The sequence below is a fragment of the Pristis pectinata genome, chromosome 5, assembly GCF_009764475.1.
Source record: "Pristis pectinata isolate sPriPec2 chromosome 5, sPriPec2.1.pri, whole genome shotgun sequence".
Classification (NCBI taxonomy): domain Eukaryota; kingdom Metazoa; phylum Chordata; class Chondrichthyes; order Rhinopristiformes; family Pristidae; genus Pristis; species Pristis pectinata.
Genome location: NC_067409.1, coordinates 92,645,144 through 92,664,666, shown reverse-complemented (window position 1 = coordinate 92,664,666; position 19,523 = coordinate 92,645,144). Strand labels below are relative to the sequence as shown.

The window sequence follows — 19,523 nt, the reverse complement described above, 5'->3', positions numbered from 1 at the left end:
TCACTCCCACAATTGTTTTTGTTCCTAACTTTTGATATCATCAGTAATAAACCTGAAGAAAACAATCTACTTCTCCGACTCTTTAATTTCCGATACAATTAAAGAGTCGGAAAAAAAAAATCCCGACTATTTCCTCCAAAAGATTGGGCAGCAGTCAAATAGAGGAATCTACTTGACTGCTATCACTCACTATCCTGTTAAACTTTGCTGGAGAAGTCACAGAGACACTAGTTTTCCGGGATATCTGTGACTCTTCCACAAGAGCTTGTGTGACCAAGTGCGAGATCTCTAAAGGAACTATCACTCCCACAGATCTGAAAAATACAACTAAAAACTCCCTCTGCCAGATGGGTAAGGCCTTTGCAAGTGCAGGTTATCCCCATATTTAACATCAGTTGACTAGTCACTCATGAAAGCTTCACAGCACAAACATTCTATGAGCTCTCCTTCTCCCAAACTGCTGACAACCAGTGTTCACAGGGCACCTGCCAAAGTTTCTGAACAACTACCTTTTCATTAAGATGACTAACTGATTATTATCCAGTGCAGATTTACTGAAAATCATCCAAATGGACCAACTCAATGTTGCGGGAATAAGTGATGCCAAGCCTCAATGTTTGTGAGCACAATTGTTCGGCTTGGCATAAAGGTAAATTCCTTTTACGATAAACTTGTGTAATCCTGTGACAAATCATTAATATTCTTTTCCACATATTCCCACTTATCGAGGCATAGAGCAAATCAACATTCACCAGCATAAGACACTTATAAAATGCTGTAGATTGTAGGGCTAATGCAAAAATCTCCAACTGCAATTAAAGGTTCATGTGCTGCGAAATCTATTAACATCTTGGTGTTAACTCAATCTCTTGGCTAGATCCTTGAATTCCAAGTATTTCCTATGAACAAACAAAAGGGGAGCAAATAATTTAAAATAAATGAAATATGCTGAACTGAGTTACTTTGAATGAATCAACACTTCAACACCATATGATCCAATCAAAACTATTTTGTTGATAGCCAAAATGATAAAAGACACCACAGAACAAAGTCAGAACAGGAAAGCAATTGGAACCACCAGAATTCAGGGCCCATGCTAGGGCTATTAATGCAAGAAAGGGTGGAGTTTCTGCAGCCAATCTTTCAGAAATGAGAGGAGCATTCGCAAAATAAGTCACTTGTAGATTATTCGCAGATTCACCATACAGGCCTGCGAACAGCAGTAAGACAAGGCAAGCAAAGAAATGACAGGAAATATGGAGCGCTTTAGATTCTTAGGACTATATGGTCTATAGGTTTAAACTAATATGGTAATGAAAGGGACAACAACATGAAGCATCAAAGAGAAGGTTTGGTATTTTTGCATTAGCCCTGTAATCTACAGTGAACTGCACACACAAATTATTAGAAAGGACTTCAAAGCAGTGGCAACAACAAAAACCCGGCTCAAACAAGAAAGGGTTGGGAACTTAATGTGCTGGGCTGAAAGGTAAAGAAAGGAGGCAAAAGAGGTGGGAGCGTGAGTATCATCAGCAAAAGATTATGTATTTAACAGTTCAAAGATTCTGCTTGATAGAATATTAAATATTATTTACACAAACAAACACCACCCCCTCTGCATCTAATGACGTAACTTTAGGAGTGTGACAGTGTTGTCAGGTAGGAAATGCAGTAGCCAATTTCTGGGGAGTCCCAGCAACAGCAATGAGATAATGGTCAGATAATGAGTTTTCTTTAGGATTGGTGGATGAGGGTACACATCGATCAGGACACCAGCAGTGAACCCTATTTGCTCTTCTTCAAATGGTGGCATGGGATCATTTACAACCATCTGAAAGAGCAGACAAGGCCTCACTTAAACCTAGTGTCCAACAGTGCTGCACTCATTCAGTAGAGCAATGCAGTATCTACCTACATTTTTATTCTTCACATCCCTGGAGTGGGAATCACAAATGTTCAATCTACGACTGTCTGGTGCAAAGGCAAGAGTGATACCAGTGGCTAGTTCCAAAGTAGCTGCTGAATACTCACCATCGGCCACTGGATGTTGGGAAGGAAGGAGAGGAGCAAGTTTGCAGACAGAATTCAGAAAGATGAAGGAATTAAAACGAAGTGATAATGGGAGATTTCAATGAACTTATTACAAACCAGAAAAATGATATGCTCAAGGGAAAATTAAGGATTTTCCTTAAATGTTTATGAGAACTTTCTCAATCAGTAAGTTTTTAATGAGAAAGCAATCCTGGATTTGCTTCTGGTGAAATTTGTATGGCAAATGTTCTTACCGTTATAAATTTTAATGATAATACATACAATATGAAACTTTTAAAAGCTAATTAGAAAAGAATTTGAAGGGGAAATGTTTGTAAAACAATGATGAAGAGGCAGGCAAATAGGATTATTGAGATAGCTCTTTCAAAAAGCTGAATAGTTTCCCTCCATCTTGTATGACTCAGATTGCTGACAATTATTCACACTTAAAACATACCAATTCTGCTTTAGTCCAAGATGGCAGCAAAATCCTGATGAAGAGATGGCTGGGTTATATTCTGTAACAACAGGACTGTGGAGCGTGGTAGAATCTTTTGCAATTTGGCTTTGCCTTTCAACAGAAACACGGCAATTAGATCATTAAAAATGCAATTAAGAAAAATTTTCATTCTCAACTTTTTATATATACATCATGGTGCTATAAAAGCATGGTGAAAAGACAACATCCCACAAAAACAACACGGGAAGCACAGCAATATCTGAGCAAGTTATACTGGGTGTGAAAAGTAGGTCACAAGACTTCATCTTTACCTCTCCTCATCCCCATTGTTCAGCCCTAAGTTTAAGCTCTCAAATTCTGTCCCAACTGGGTTGCCTTGATAAGAAGCGACACAAGTCCTGATGCAGGGCTTTGATCTGAAACGTTGACAATTCATTTCCTCCCACAGATTCTGCTTGACCTGCTAAGTTCCTCCAGCAAATTGTTTATTGCTCCATTGACCAGAAAACTATTATATGTTTGAATCAATCACAAGTGAATCATGCATTGAAAAGTCCATAAGGAAAGAAACTGCTGATTGGTGACTGAAGTTAATACTGGGGCCAAGTTCCTTGGGCATGGTTTCTCAATACCGCAGCCATTTAGTACTTGGGGCATTTACTCTGAACTTTGGTTCATTGATGGTAATAAATAAGGAACTTCTATTCTTCCTCCATATGTTCTTGCCATGGAAATGATTCAGCTTTTTTTTTTACTTGTGCAATATCACAGAGGTATTGTGAATTGAATTAAGGAAGTCTAATTTTGGTCATTTTGTAAAGTCTGATGTTCATTGAAACTCAATACATTCACATTGCAGCCTGTGTCTTCTTCACTGTCAACACAAAACTCTCTGTACACCAACCAATATCATGCCATGCAACTCTGCTTTCAAAGACATGTCCAGTTTCAATCCCAACAGTCATCTCCTCTACTTGCTAACCCTCAGATTGACTCTAGCTTTCAGACCCGAGTCTGTTCTCCATCTGCAATTAGTAACTAACCAATACACTCTCCACCTTCTACAAATTTATCTCTAAATCCACTCCTCACAACTTTCAGAAGGCTCCTGATGAAGGAAGCAGAAAAACATTGTAGATTTTTGTTTAACAACATTGTCATTACTTCTTACCCAGTGAATCAAACTGCCTGCTCTGTATCTATTTGTACATCACTATATGGGCAAGATGGGTAAAGCAGCCTAATGAGATGGTTCTAATTATTGTCTAATTGCCCCATTATTCTGGAGAGTATGATTAGCTTTGTGATGGTTACATTGATCCCAGATGCAACACGTCTTAATAATTATGACAAAGTAATAACAATAATTCATTGCATTATTTAGAGTGCCTTTACAATGGCAACAAGGAGGTGTACAGGAGCGAGATAGATGTTGAGTGGTGTTGCAACAACCACCTCAGACTCAACATCAGTAAGACCAAGGAATTGATTGTGGACTTCAGGAAGGGGAATTCGGGAGAACACACACTAGTCCTCATTGAGAGGAAAGGGTGAGCAGCTTCAAGTTCCTGAGCATCAACATCTCAGAGGATCTATCCTGCGTCCAACACATTGATGCAATCACGAAGAAGGCACGCCAGAGGCTCTACTTTGTTAAGAGTTCGAGGAGATTTAGTAAGTTACCAAAGACTTTTACAAATTTCCATAGATGTGCAGTGGACAGCATTCTGACTGGTTTCATCGTACTTTGGTATGGAAGCTCGCAAGAGGCTGCACAGGGTCTTAGACTCAGCCAACTTCATCACGGGCACAACTCTCCCCACCATCGAGGACATCTTCAAGACGTGGCACCTCAAGAAGGTGGCATCCATCTCTAAGGACCCTCACTATCCAGGACATGCCCTCTTCATGTTACTACCATCAGGGAGGTGGTACAGGAGCCTGAAGACCCACACTCGATGATTCAGAAACAGCTTCTTCCCCTCCACCATCAGATTTCTGAACGGTCCATATACCATGAACACTACCTCGTTATTCCTTTTTTTGCCCTATTTTTGTAATTTATAGTAACTTTATGCCTTTACTCTGTACTGCTGCCGCAAGACAACAGATTTCACATCATGCAAGTCAGTGATAATAAACCCGATTCTGATTCTTCTGTGTGACCTGGTGAAAAGGAGGGTGGAGCATAGCCACATACGAGGCAGCAAGAGGTCCATACTTTCCTCAGAGTGTGAGGTAGCATTACGGGACAAGGTCCAATTATGCGATGTGAAACTGTATCAGTGTTTTTGGCCCTAACATATTTAGGATTACCCAATGGTGCCGAGAATGGGTAGCCGCAATCTACCAAAGGCTGGCAGGTGTAGTCTGCAGGCAAATGCCATGGAGGTGAACAGCTATCACTACTACCATTGACTGAAGCGCAGTTTGATAAATGACATGATGACTGGAGTAAACACTGGGTCATCTCTATTTAACATGGCAAACTGCCAGGGATGCTGGGCTGGCAAATGAAATGTTTACTGAAATGAGAAATATTCTCATTCTCACTGGAATGAGAACAGCTACTGGGGGCACAGGGATCCAAGTCCAAACCAGATGATTAAGGTGATGGAGTTATATTCTTGCATCACGAATCGACCTTCAAGTGAGGATGCAACCTGAGTAACCTGAGCCAATGCTTGTCCGGCTAATGGGCCTTGGATGATTGGCTAAATGAGACACAAACATGATTAGAAGCATAGAGGAAGGAGAAGCCCCAGGGTGGGTGAACAGTACCCTATTGTATGCTCTGGTTGTCAACTCAAGTGCATTTCTGCTGCAGGATCCAACACAATTCTGACAAGGGGTCTTCAACCTGAAACACTAACTCTATTTGCCTTTCCACAGATGCTGCCTGACCTGATAAGTACTTCCAGGATTTCCTGTTTTTATTTGCAATATACAGAGAGGGTTTTGATGGTTCCAGCAATGAGCAAGGGTTTCTCCCCATTGCCACAATACAAAGCAATGAATATTCACAAATGGAGGGGTGAACACTACACAACTCTGGATTCCAATCTTGTCAAGGAGGACAGTGTCATGAGAAGAGTTACCCACATGGGGCAAGGTCAAAATGGACTAATAACAATCTGCTCACATTCAATGGGAGATGGCAAGGCTACTGCGCAACTTCAACTGGATCAGAGTGTGTGTGGTGGAGATCAGTCTACCAGAGGTGGAACTGACTCACACCACCCACAAAGGAAACAGAGGATACTGCATCACCACTAGAGGAACTCTATTCTTTTATGGTAGAATAACTAATTTCTGTTCTACATCATGTTACCATATTACAATAGGGGAAGCCTGAGCGGTTCATATTTGAACGCTTGACAGGACTGGTGGTATGGTAGAAGACCTGGATAGATACAACATGCCACTAGGGATACCCATTCCTCATCTCCCTAAAACAGGGCATAGCTCAGAAGCAAAATTACATGGCTGGTTGAGAAATGCCACAAGTTTGCAAAAGAGATCAGATCACATTGGGAAGAAACAGACAGGATACTGAGAGCAAGCAGAATCATGGTGATCGTGAATATGGAATTGTGAATGAATGTTAACACCATCACTGACGATAATATTTACTGAAGTAATCAGTAAAACATATTTCAAGAGCAGCAAACACTAAAGGGAGCTGATACAGCACATTTTTAAATTTATACCAACAGTAGACATCCTTGGAAACTTTCTTAAATTAACATGCGCTCACAGGTGATTAATCCTAAATAAGAAATCAAATGCACCATCAAAACATAAAACAAATATGCTTGTCAGATGGAGAGGTTAAACAAAGCAGACATTGAAAAGAGAGGAAAGGAGGCAAAATAAAGCAAAATCTTTGCTCCAAACCTGGAGAAAACTTAGCTTTTGTTTTTCAGCTAGCTGATTAATGGAAATTCCCACATCTGTGTTAACTGCGGATATTTTATTATAGAAGGAAATCCACCTTGTACAAAAAGGGTAATGTTTAACTAAAATGATGTCATACAGAAGGCAATTAGGTGCCATCTCACCCCTTCAGAAAGCAAACTAACAACATCTTTTTCTTAATTAATGCTCCAAAATGAACCTTAATGGCTTATGGAAAGAGAGCAGTTATTACAGCAGTGAGGTAAATATCAGTCCCAAACGTACACAAGTATGTTAGACCAAAGTGAGATTTAAGATATCAACTAGCCAACAAGTAAGAGGGGCTGGATTTTTATTGTGTATCGCATTATTAATAAAGCCACCATATAGATCTTTGAGTAATGATCATTTAAGTTACCAACAGAACCAATCAAGTGAAATTATTTTGGAGTTAAAATCAACTTAAAATCTGAAAAAAAACAACAATGCTGGAAACATAGTGTGTCAGGCAGCATCTGATCAAAAGTTAACCAAGTACTCCCCTTCACAGATGCTGCCTAATCTTTCCAGCACTTTCTGTTTTAACTTCCCATATCCAGAATCTGTAGAATTGTTTTTTTTTAAAAAAACAATACTAAATGGCCACTTCTCTTCTGAACTCATTCCAATAATAACAATCAAGGGGCTATAGAGAGGGAGGAACTTAAAACAATCTCCATTACTGCAGAAAAAGTACTCTGTGAACTATTAGGGGTACAGGCTAACAAGTGCCGTGATGGCATGAGGATTTAAAGGAAATTGCTGCAGCAATGGCGGATGTGTTGGTTGTAATCTACCAAATTCCTGTAGCTTCTGAAGAGGCCCCAGAGGATTGGAAAAAAAATCGCAAATGTAACATCACTATTCATGGAAGAGGGGAGACAGAAAACCGGAATTTATGGGCCATGTAGAACAAGGCGGCATCATTTCTGAAAAAGGGGTCATTCATTTAAGTTCGTGCCAACCCTTTGTGTTTCAAGCACTTGGATCTTCAGATTCATTTGTTACACAATATTTTGTAGTTTCATTCCATTTAAATAATTGCTTTTCTTATTCTTCCTTCCACAGTTGGCATGAAGGCACAACAAATAATTAGGAAGAACAATGGAATATTGCAAGAGGTATGCAGTATAAAGGTGAGGGAGCTTTGATATCACTGGTGAGACCACACCTAGAACATGGTTTTGATCTCCATATTTAAGAAAGAGTGTGCTTGCGTTAGAGGCAGCGCAGAGAGGGTTCACTAGATTGATTGCTGGGATGACAGGGTTGACATTGAGAGGTAGAACAGACTTTTTTATGCTCCAATATGTCCAATGAAAGGTGATCTAATTGAAATACAAGATTCTGAAGGGTGTGACAGGGTGGTTGCTGAGAGAATACTTCCCCTAGTAAGGTTATCGAGAACAAGAAGGCATCGTTTCTGAACAAGGGGTCATTCATTTAAGTTCGAGATGAGGCTCATGACTCTGTGGCATTTTCTATCCCAGACAGCTGTAGAGGTACAGTCACTGGATATATTCACAGGGAGACACTGGCAGACACAGACATTTGAACTACTGGTTTGGGGGGGGGGTGGTGGGGAGTTGAGAAATGGTAGTCAAGGAATATGGGGAGAGAGCAAGAAACTGGTGTTGAAGCCAACACTGAATCAGCCGTGATCTCACTGAATGACACAACAATCAGCAATAAGATCTCCTCCTCGCTGACTATCAACACAGGTGCACCTCAAGGATGCATGCTTAGCCCACTGCTCTACTCTCTCTACACTCACGACTGTGTGGCTAAGCACAGCTCAAACACCACATACAAATTCGCCGATGACACCACTTTTGTTGGTAAAATCTCAGATGGCAATGAGGCAGCTTACAGGAGTGAGATAGATCAGCTGGTTGAGTGGTGTCACAACAACAACCTCGCACTCAACATCAGCAAGACCAAGGACTTCAGGAAGGGGAAGTCGGGAGAACACACACCGGTCCTCATTGAGGGGTCAGTGGTGGAAAGGGTGAGCAGCTTCAAGTTCCTGGGCATCAACATCTCAGAGGATCTATCCTGGGCCCAACACATTGATGCAATCATGAAGGCGGCACACCAGCAGCTCTACTTTCTTAGGAATTTGAGGAGATTTGGTATGTCACCTAAGTCTCTTGCAGATTTCTACAGATGTATGGTGGAGAGCATTCTGACTGGTTGCATCACCGCCTGGTATGGAGGCTCCAATGCAGAGGATTGCAAGAGGCTGCAGAGGGTTGTAGACTCAGCCAGCTTCATCACGGGCACAACTCTCCCCACCATCAAGGATATCTTCAAGAGGCAGTGCCTCAAGAAGGCGGCATCTATCATTAAGGACCCTCACCATCAGGGACATGCCCTCTTCCCGTTACTACCATCAGGGAGGAGGTACAGGAGCCTGAAGGCACAAACTTAATGATTCAGGAACAGCTTCTTCCCCTCCGCCATCAGAATTCTGAACAATCCATGAACACTACCTCATTATTCCTTTTGTTTTGCACCATTTATTTTTTTAATTTATAGATTTTTGTCTTTACACTGTACTGCTGCCGCAAAATAATAAATTTCACATCATATGTCAGTGATAATAAACCTAATTTCTGATTCAGCAGGCTTGAGGAACTGACTGACCTACTCCTGCTCCGATTTCTTAAGATCTTTAGTTAAAAGTTGTCTCAACTTACGTGTACACTACGCAACTCATCCACCATTCCTACTCTGTTAGAAATCTTTCTCCTTTCTAACTCAGTTCTCACCCCAATGTCTGGAAACTGTTGAACTGCCAATATTTAGACCATTCATTTGCCTTCAATCTATCACCACAAAACCTATCCCTGGGTCGGGTATTCACCTCCTAATTTAGCTTGTTCTCTTTCATAACCTATTCACTCTTGGCCCGGTTCTCAGCTCTCTGTCCTTTTTTATCCAACTGTTTCTTTAGCAGGGGAGGCAGACAGAGGGAAAAATTGGTTAGCACCAAGCAGAAGGGTTGCAATGCTCGAGAGCCCCTACCCATGTGCAGCCTGTCCCCTTGAACAATTCTGCTTCCTACCACACCTACCTGCTCTCTAAACTGTGTGTGGACCAGCAAGAGTTCAATATATCACATGGCCAGCACCAGTTTAAGCTGGTCTCCATCTCTCGAAGCAGAGCTGCATTGTGGCTATAGTCGATGCTGCAGGTCAATCAGTGAGAGAAACTATTTAACTGTGACAGACACACTGACAGAACAGACTCCACAACAATCACTGATGATCTTCCTGCTCTCTTGCAGGAGGAGTTGGTGCATATTTGGCCACAACAAGAGATAATTAGCAGTGGACAGGCACGACCAACCCCAAAAGACATGGCGATGACCATTATTTGACCAGCAGTAGGAACAACTGAGGAGCTTGGAACCTTCGATACCTAATCTGCCACCACATCCTCCTCAGCACACGAACTGTTCTGCAGGTGGGTGGCGCAGGAAGATTCTGAGAAGGACTTTGACAGGGTATAGCACAGAGGGGTGGGGAGACAACAGGTGCTGTTTGCACAATGAACTCCTTTCTGCTTTAGGAAGCCTCTCAGAAAGCCTGAGTCTCACAACAAGTTGGCACTGGAGCCCATCGGTTTCAAACTGGAAGCCAACTTAGTTCTTTTGTTGATCTGACCAAGTTAAAACAGCTCCCCTCATCGCTGCAATCTGCCCTCGAGTAATTGCCAGGACTGCTGAGGCACCCACTGGAGGAGTAACACCAGCCCCATGAAGTACATACCTGCTCCTTCTACCAGCACCATCCTGCCAGTTAACCAAATCACTGCCATCCCCTTCTACCAGCCTCCCCAACTGCAATGTTGACATTGTGCAAACCATGGTGACCCCTTCTAGCACAGCGTGAACCACAAACTGCAAGTTCAAATATTTCCATTTCCAGTTCCAGGATAAGTAATAATTTATTACCACATCACCCTAACAGCGACTAGCAATGCTGTCCTTGGCCTGCTCATCAGTTTTAATTGCATGGCAAGAGCTAGAGTTCAGCGATAACATCCTTACTGAAGGGCAGTCTCCGATACTTTGTTATCAAGGTTCAGGTTCAATAATTGCTCCATTAACTTCATAACCAGATATAGCGTCTTGCCAGTACTCCTCCTCTTCCTCCATTTCCCCTTCAGATAGCTTGTACTCTTATTTTAGCCATCTTGCTGCATTTGTTGAGTAAACCTACTAATGCGCTGATGTCTGGGAGCAATGTCTTTCAGGCTACACCCTGCAGAGCTTTACAACGGGAAACAACCATAAAAAGTGCCAGATACTTGTAAAATCAGAGCAACAGCCAGAAGTCATTCACCTACCACCGTCACGCCTTGATACAAAAATCACAAACCAACAATCCAACCGCCCCCACTTACATAAATAAACAACCTAAAATGTGTTATTGAATTTCAAGTTCATGGATAAAAACAAGAAATGAACAAAGGAATCAACAAATCTATTCATATTTTGTATTGCTTGCCTCTTCTTGCTTTACAGGTCTGTTACATCTTTGGTGCTTATTTGTTTTATTCCCTGATCTTTCTCAATTACTCCCTATCTGTCCCATCAGTTTTAAACAAGGTTGTCTAGAGTACATATAATGGATTTCCAATGTTTGGGAGGCAATTTGTAAATAATACTGAACACACATACTCAGCTTTTACTCAACAGATTGTTTAATTTAGTATGTAACTCGGGCATTAGGCCCTCATCCATCATATTTTCCAAATTATATCAGAGAAAGCAATACATGATTGTCACTGTTCGAGTGTTGGTGCGAAATTTTCATCAATATTTACTTACAGGTTTTCAAAGGTCCCAGTAGACACTTGTAAACAGCCTTGTGATTGGACAGTTTGACAGTGAAAGCACAGCAGCACAGCCATTGGGAAGCTTCAAAAGGAAAAGGGCCAGAAGCATCTTTGGAGCCTAAAGAAATCCCTGGAAAGAATAAAAAGAAATTAAATGAAATAAGTTCTTTAAAACTATTCTTTAAGAATTACTTAATGGAAAGCAGACAAGTCAGCTCTATCAACAGATGATATAGACAACAATATTAATACTGGCTGTGCTTGCATGCATTTTGTTTCTTTTCAAATGTTTTCAATGATTTGATGAAATTTTTAAATCATCCTGCAATCATTACAAAAAGTTCCAGAATGCATGCATGGTTAACACCAAATAAAACCTGCTAAAAACTGATGCATTCACTTTTTTTCCCTCTGGATAACATTTCTGACACTGAACAAACTTAGATGGTCTTCTGTTCCCAGTTAACGTCATGCTTATGAATTAAAGCTGATAAGGTGCATTGACATCATTTACCTTTTACCATGTGGCAAAATCCTTTATTTTAAAGAAAATAGTGGCTTGTGGCATTAGCCATGGTTTACCCTCAATTTTTCACCACAATAGCTATTTCTGGGGTAGTAGAAACACATCCCATTTCATGCAAGATGCCCAGCTACAGAAAATCAGCTATATAAATGCTGCAAAACTAAGCAGGGTAACATTAATCCTGCATTCAAGCATTCTGTGGTACCTTGATCAGTCCACCACCTCCCACACCCCGCATTATGGAAGTTTAAAAATCTCACCTCGGTTTTTAGCTTTAAGAATGGTATAACAACAAGTGACAATGTCAAAGATGACATCAAGGAAGAATGAAGGATTGTCCTTTATTCTTTGACCAAAGGGAAGCCTCAAAACACAAGCATGGAATCTGAGTATGGGAGAGAAAAGTCAGATCAGTGGAACAGCAAATGTGTCCTCACTCAGTTCACAGCCACAGGAGAGGTATCAATTCACCATCAATTACAAAAAAAAACTGAACTGCATCCCCTCTCTCTTCCTAGGTGGATGAAAATATCCTATGGCACTAATTCAAAGAGCAGAATTCTACCAATGTAACAGCAAAATTTACCACTTGACCATTTATTTCAGCATCATTTGTATGATGGTAAAACCAAAAATACACACAGCAGCTGCTTCTTCTATTATTATCAAACAACGGCAAGTCAGTAATTGTATTTGCCAGATATTGTCAGTTATTGCTAACTGTGATTGTTGCAAGTGTAGGAGTATGAAATCCATATCTTTCTTTATAGAAGTTTAAAAACTATGCGAAGAAGTCTTAAAAAACAGAGAATACAGTGCACTACAATTAATTCTTATGTACCTTGGCTTTGAAAGATTACCCATTAGAGGCATCACAGCGCAAATTTTACAATTTTTACTTGGTTGATTTACTATTGGATTGAAGTACGAGTGTCTTTATGTACCCCTCAAAATAAATGTAAACAAGGTAAATTTCAACAACAAAATATCCCAAGAAATGTTACAGTGGACTTGGTATTATAGTTAGATGTTAAACTAAGCCTCTGGCTTCCAGTTCGGATGCATGTAAATGATCCTGTGACAGCTATCAGAGATGATCAGCGATTCTTGTAAAATCTTCCTTCAACCAAGACCACTAAATCCATTTTCAGAATTTTATTTGTTTGTAGAACCTTGTGTGTAAACTGGAAACAGAAAATACTGAAATAGAGCGGTGAATAGAGCAAAGGGAAAATCTGTTTTTGTTTCAGATTTCTAGCGCCTGCAGCGTTTTCGATTTTCCCATGGGCAAACTGGCTCTTGTATTGGTCTCAAAAAGTAACTCACTCGTTCCAAACCACTTTAGAATACCCTGAAACTATGATACGCTGATACATAAACGTTAATTTGTTTTATTGTACCAATAAGCAATTCCCCTGAGATATTTACTCAGCCTTAAGCACTGACAATTAAACTGGTTTCAAAAACAGCTACAGGATGGTTTACAAGAGGTCTGTAAACCGTAGGGAAAACCTGTTGCTATATGGCACCTGTCACAGCCTCAGGGAGTGCCTTACAGCTCAATTCACTATGTTTGAAACAGACACAGTTGTAAAACACAGCAGCTACAAATGGTAATATGTAAAGAGCCAGATGATCTGTTTTAGCTACGGGGTGTGACGAATATGTATTACTCAGGAGAATGGGGCAATCTCCCTGCTCTTCTTCAAAATAGTGGCCACAGGATCTGCCTGGTCACCTCATTATAGGAAGAATGTGGAAGCTTTAGAGAGGGTGCAGAGGAGATTTACCAGGATGTTGCCTGGATTGGGGAGCATGTTTTATGAAGATAGGTTGAGTGAGCTAGGGCTTTTCTCTTTGGAGAGGAGGAGCATGAGAGGTGACTTGATAGAGGTGTACAAGATAAGAGGCACATTGTAGAACGAGTGGACAGTCAGAGACTTTTTCCCAGGGCAACAATGGCTAACACAAAGGGACATAATTTTAAGGTGATTGGAGGAAGATATAAGGGGGATGTGTATGTTTTTTTTACACAGAGCAGTGGGTACGTGGAACGCACTGCCTGCAGAGGTTGTGGGGGCAGGTACATTAGGGACATTTAAGAGACTCTTAGAGAGACATACGAATGATAGAGAAATGGGGGGGGGGCGATGTGGGAGGGAAGGGTTAGATAGATCTTAGAGCAGGATGAAATGTTGGCACAACATTGTGGGCTGAAGGGCCTTACTGTGCTGTAGTGTTCTATGTTCTATGCCTGAGAGAACAAGTGGGGCCTCCCGGAAAATTACAGTTTAGCTCTCCCTCAATATCAGCCTACAACTTTGTTTTCAGTCTCTTAGAGAGACACAGCTTTTGGTTTGGACACAAACCACCACCGATTCCATGACTAAAAAGGGAGTGGAAACTAACAGAGCACTCAACGGACTCTGGTTTTGAGAGGTTTTTTTGAGCATTAGCTACGATTGTATCCTTCTGGCTGGGCAGATCGCAACCACCAGGCGTGCCTCCTGTATCACGGGACTGTTGGGCTGCGAGAGGGGAGAGTAACCCTCGGGCAGCCCAAAGGCTCCAGCCCAAGTGAGAGTGGGCGGAGTGCACCACCCCCCACACATTGCCCAGCCAAGACCAACAATGGCGTCAGGCTTCTACTGACATCATGGGCCCCTTAATTTAAATACCTAAACAACATGTATAAATATTTCTGCCCACCTACACAGATGCTTCTGACAAAATAAAAACACTACACCTCATACCTTTTAGGATTGGTATTGGTTTATTATTGTCGCTTGTACCGAGGTACAGTGAAAAACTTGTCTTGCAAACTGATCGTACAGGTCAATTCATTACACAGTGCAGTTACATTGCATTAGTACAGAATGCATTGATGTAGTACAGGTAAAACAATAACAGTAAAGTGTCACAGCTACAGAGAAAGTGCAGTGCAATAAGGTGCAAGGTCACAACAAGGTAGATCGTGAGGTCATAGTCCACCTCATTGTATAAGGGAACCATTCAATAGTCTTATCACAGTGGGGTAGAAGCTGTCCTTAAGTCTGGTGGTACATGCCCTCAGGCTCCCGTATCTTTTACCCGATGGAAGAGGAGAGAAGAGAGAGTGTCCTGGGTGGGTGGGGTCTTTGATTATGCTGGCTGCTTCACCAAGACAAGAGGTAAAGACAGAGTCCAAGGAGGGGAAGCTGGTGTTCGTGATGCAATGGGCTGTGTCCATACTCTCTGCAGTTTCTTGCAGTCCTGGGCAGAGCAGTTGCCATACCAAGCCATGATACATCCAGATAGGATGCTTTCTATGGTGCATCAGTAAAAGTTGGTGAGAGTCGAAGGGGACAAACCAAATTTCTTTAGCCTCCTGAGGAAGTAGAGGCACTGGTGAGCTTGCTTGGTCGTGGCATCTACATGATTTGACCAGGACAGGCTGTTGGTGATGTTCACTCCCAAGAACTTGAAGCTCTCAACCCTCTCGACCTCAGCACCATTGATGTAGACAGGTGCATGTACACTGCCCCCTTTCCTGAAGTCAATGACCAGCTCTTTTGTTTTGTTGACATTGAGGGAAAGGTTGTTGTCATGACACCATTCCACTAAGCTCTCTATCTCCTTCCTGTACTCCGCCTCATCGTTGTCTGAGATACATCCTACAACGGTGATATCATCTGCAAACTTGTAGATGAAGTTAGAGCAGAATCTGGCCACACAGTCATGAGTGCATAGGGAGTAGGGGGCTGAGAACGCCGTCTTGTGGGGCACCAGTGTTGAGAATAATCGTGCCGGAGGTATTGCTGCCTATCCTCACTGATTGTGGTCTGTTTGTTAGAAAGTCAAGGATCCAGTTACAGAGGGAGGTGTTGAGTCCTAGGGTCTCTTTTCATGAGAAGTATGACTGGGTATGGGTTTGATATTTAAATGCGGCTGAAATGAACCATCCATATATTAGCCCCAGGAGGTGCTAGGTGTGGAAAATTAAAATAGAAGGAAATGGGAATAGTGGGCAATATTCCCTAAAACAATGTTTGTTGGGGTCGTTATACAAGTGCTTTAAAAAAACATAACACACAATTAAATGCTCTATGGCTAGATTCATACCTTTGCTGCAATTGATCAGACAATACTGCAATTTCTATTTTCTTCAAAGGACAGGTCCTCAGTGGTGGAGGGAAAATTACATTACATAACTAGGCTGATGACTCTTTTAAAATTTTTAGCAGTCAAAATGAATCCACAAATTATTAAAGGTGATCGTTCACTTGTCTACAAACGTCCACCTACATCAATAAATCTGGCCCACAACAATGGGGGTTATGAATTTGTGAGTGGCTCAGAAAAGGACATGTAGTCACTTTGAATTACTGAAATACAAGAGGACTGACAAAAAAAATGCAACAGATTCGGATCATTGTTAAGCGAGTCATGGGTGTTATGGGTCCTAGGTGTTAAGTACAAGTGGCACAGAGATACCAGATAAAAGCTATACCCTCTTTTCCAACACCTTACAAAACTGAAATTACGGAAAAAATTTTAGGTCTTAATCCTTATCAGAAGAGCTTGATAGCAATAATCTATGATTTAATTATGAAAATACGTCCAGAATCACTGGACAAAATTAAGAATGAATGGGAAAGTGAACTCCAGACATCTTTACCTACAGAGACATGGAAGAAAATTCTTCATTTAGTTAATACATCTTCAATGTGTGCCAGACACTCTTTGATACAGTTTAAAGTAGTTCGCAGGACCCATATGTCAAAAGATAAGCTAGCCCGTTTTTAATCACTATTTAAGTCCTGTATGTGACAGATGTAAATCGAATGTGGCTTCTTTGACACATATGTTTTGGTCCTGTCCTCTTTTGGAAAAATATTGGAAAGACATTTTTAACATTATCTAAACTGTATTGTATATTGATTTACAACCTCACCCTATCACTGCAATTTTTGGATTACCAAGGATAGAGTCTGGCCATTTATCTGTTTCCGCTTACCGTATGATTGCCTTTGTTACATTAATGGCCAAACGATCCATTTTGCTTAAATGGAAGGATCCAATACCCCTACTACTTTTCAATGGTTCTCTCAAACTATATCATGTTTAAACTTGGAAAAAAAATTAGGAGTGGTACTGTTGATCCTTCGCTTAAATTTGAAGATATTTGGAGTCCACTTAACCAATATTTTCACATGATATAGATCCCCTTTCAATAACTTTCTAATTTAAAGGAACGGAGTTGACGACATAATATTGCTCTGTTTTTACTGAGAAATTTCAGTCCAGTCTTTTTTTTCTTTTTTTTGAAATTTTTCAAATTGGTTGAATTTCAAATTTATGAAATTGGTTTGATATATTGTTTATAATTTTTTTAATTGATTTGGGGATTTTTTCCTTTTTTATATATATAATAAACCTTTTTCTTTCCTTTCTTTAATATTATATTCATTTACTAAGAGATCGTGGGATCTACTTTTTTTTATATTTTATTGTTCTTTATGATTATCTATGCTATGATTGTTCTCCTGATCTCTTACATGTACATGTACAAACATTGATGTTATATATTAATCTATATTAATTTGAAAACTAATAGAAAGATTGAAAAAGAAAGACACCACATAAAAGGATAACCACAACAATGTAGGTGATGGAGCCTGGGTATCAAACGACTGTGGTATCATAGCAACAAAAAGATACAACTCATACTTCATATGAAAGTGTTTCACCTTTCAAACCAAAGAATATACCAAGGTCATAAGCAATCCTTTCATCACACATCCTTTAAAAGGGCAAGTCACTACCATGTAGAAAGCCTTTGAAAAGTAATATATTGCTTGTTGAAAAAAATATAACTATCTCTTTCTCCTTCCTCCACAGACTGTCTCATCACTACCAATAAAAAACTGTACTTATGTTCTGCCTTTTCATAGCAAAATATCCCAAGGCACTTTACAGTTACGCTACCAAACTAAAATTGACACTGAAGACAAAAGAGACTCTAGATCCTGGAATTCGGAATTTAAAAAAAACAGAAGACTAGAAGAACTCAGCAGGTCAAGCAGCATCTGTGGAGGCCATATGTTGACATTTCAGTCAAGGCCCTGCATCAGGACTGAGAGGGAAGAGGAAAGGTAGCCAGTATATTGCTAATGGAGGGGTGGGACAGAGGCTGGTAGGCGAAAACAGATGAGAAAGGGGGCGGGGGGGGGGGGGTGGAGAAGTGGGATGACGGCCAAATGGTACTGTGAGGGGGGAGACGGAGAGGGGATGGGAAAGGTGAACAAAGGGAGGTGGTGGACAGGCAAGCATGTATGGGAGGAGAATACCGGGGGATGTGGGCTACCTGAAATTGGAATACCAAAGGGCAGTAAGCTCCCCAAGTGGAATATGAGATGTTGATGACAGGTTGATGTGGGAATGGGAAGCAGAGTTAAAATCACAAGATCACAAGTCAAAGGAACAGAAGTAGGCCATTCGGCCCATCAAGTCTGCTCTGCTACCTCATCATGAGCTAAACTATTCCCATCTAGCCCCATTTTCTGGCCTTTTCCCCATATCCCTTGATACCTTGACTAATTAGATACCTATCAATCTCCTCCTTAAATGCCAATGATCCGGCCTCTACAGCTGTATGTGGCAACGAATTCCATATATCCACTACCCTCTGGCTAAAGAAATTTCTTCTCATTTCTGTTTTAAATGGGTACCCTCTAATTCTAAGACTGTGCCCTCTAGTCCTGGACTCACCCACCAAGGGAAACAACTTTGCCACATCTACTCTGTCCAGTCCTTTCAACACTCGAAATGTTTCTGGGAGGTTCCCTCTCATTCTTCTGTACTCCAATGAGTACAGTCCAAGAGCCGACAATTGCTCATCGTACGTAAGCCCTTTCGTTCCGGGAATCATCCTCGTAAATCTTCTCTGAACCCTCTCCAACATCAGTACCTCCTTCCTAAGATAAGAGGCCCAAAACGGCACACAGTATTCCAAGTGAGGTCTCACCAGTGCCCCATACAGCCTCATCAACACCTCCTTACTTTTATACGTTATACCTCTCGAAATGAATGCCAACATAGCATTCGCTTTTCTTACCACCAATCCGACCTGGTGGTTAACCTTTAGGGTATCCTGCATGAGGACCCCCAAGTCCCTTTGCACTTCTGTACTTTGAATTTTCTCCCCATCTAGATAATAATCTGCCCCAAAAAATGACATGCAAGTTTGACGTTAAGCCACACAAGGTCAAGTAACCTTACCTTCTCATCAAAGATAGGTGATAGGAAGATAAAGACTCTGCAAAAGGGGGCAGAGTGGTTAAGTAAGTGAACAGAAAGATGGCAAATGGAGAATTAAGAGGTGTGTGTGATGTCATAAACCTCAGTAGGAAGAGCTGGAAAACATAGCATTATTTACATTTAATGAATGCTAGTGTCCAGAGAGATTTGAGTCTCTGAGTACATGAGAAACAGAGGGCTTGCATGCAGATAGGGATAGTTAACTAGGAAGACAAAAGGAACTTCTAGGTGACTTCACACTATTGATGTTAGCACACACCTTTCCCAACCCACCCCCACCAGGAGATTCAATGGAATTCTGTTTATTAACTGCTTAAACACAACCAGGTTCTAGTGTAGTTCCTAAAATGGCACATTTAAAAGAACTTCCCCTTGTGTTCAATCACACAGGTTAGCTGAAATATTCCAACTACAAATGGGACATGT

At 41.0% G+C, this 19,523-nt stretch overlaps 1 protein-coding gene across 1 annotated transcript in view; it reads right to left on the bottom strand.

Moving 5' to 3' along the window:
* Positions 1-637: 637 nt before the first annotated feature.
* tert (telomerase reverse transcriptase) overlaps positions 638-19,523 on the bottom strand; it is a 47,461-nt gene continuing 28,575 nt past the window's right edge. Inside the window, exons 14-17 of the mRNA XM_052015732.1 lie at positions 12,059-12,183; positions 11,265-11,402; positions 2,489-2,602; positions 638-899 (exon numbers count right to left, since the gene is read on the bottom strand). Of these exons, the coding sequence (XP_051871692.1) occupies positions 2,499-2,602; positions 11,265-11,402; positions 12,059-12,183 (367 nt within the window). The 3' untranslated portion in view covers positions 638-899; positions 2,489-2,498. The remainder of the gene's footprint in view (positions 900-2,488; positions 2,603-11,264; positions 11,403-12,058; positions 12,184-19,523) is intronic.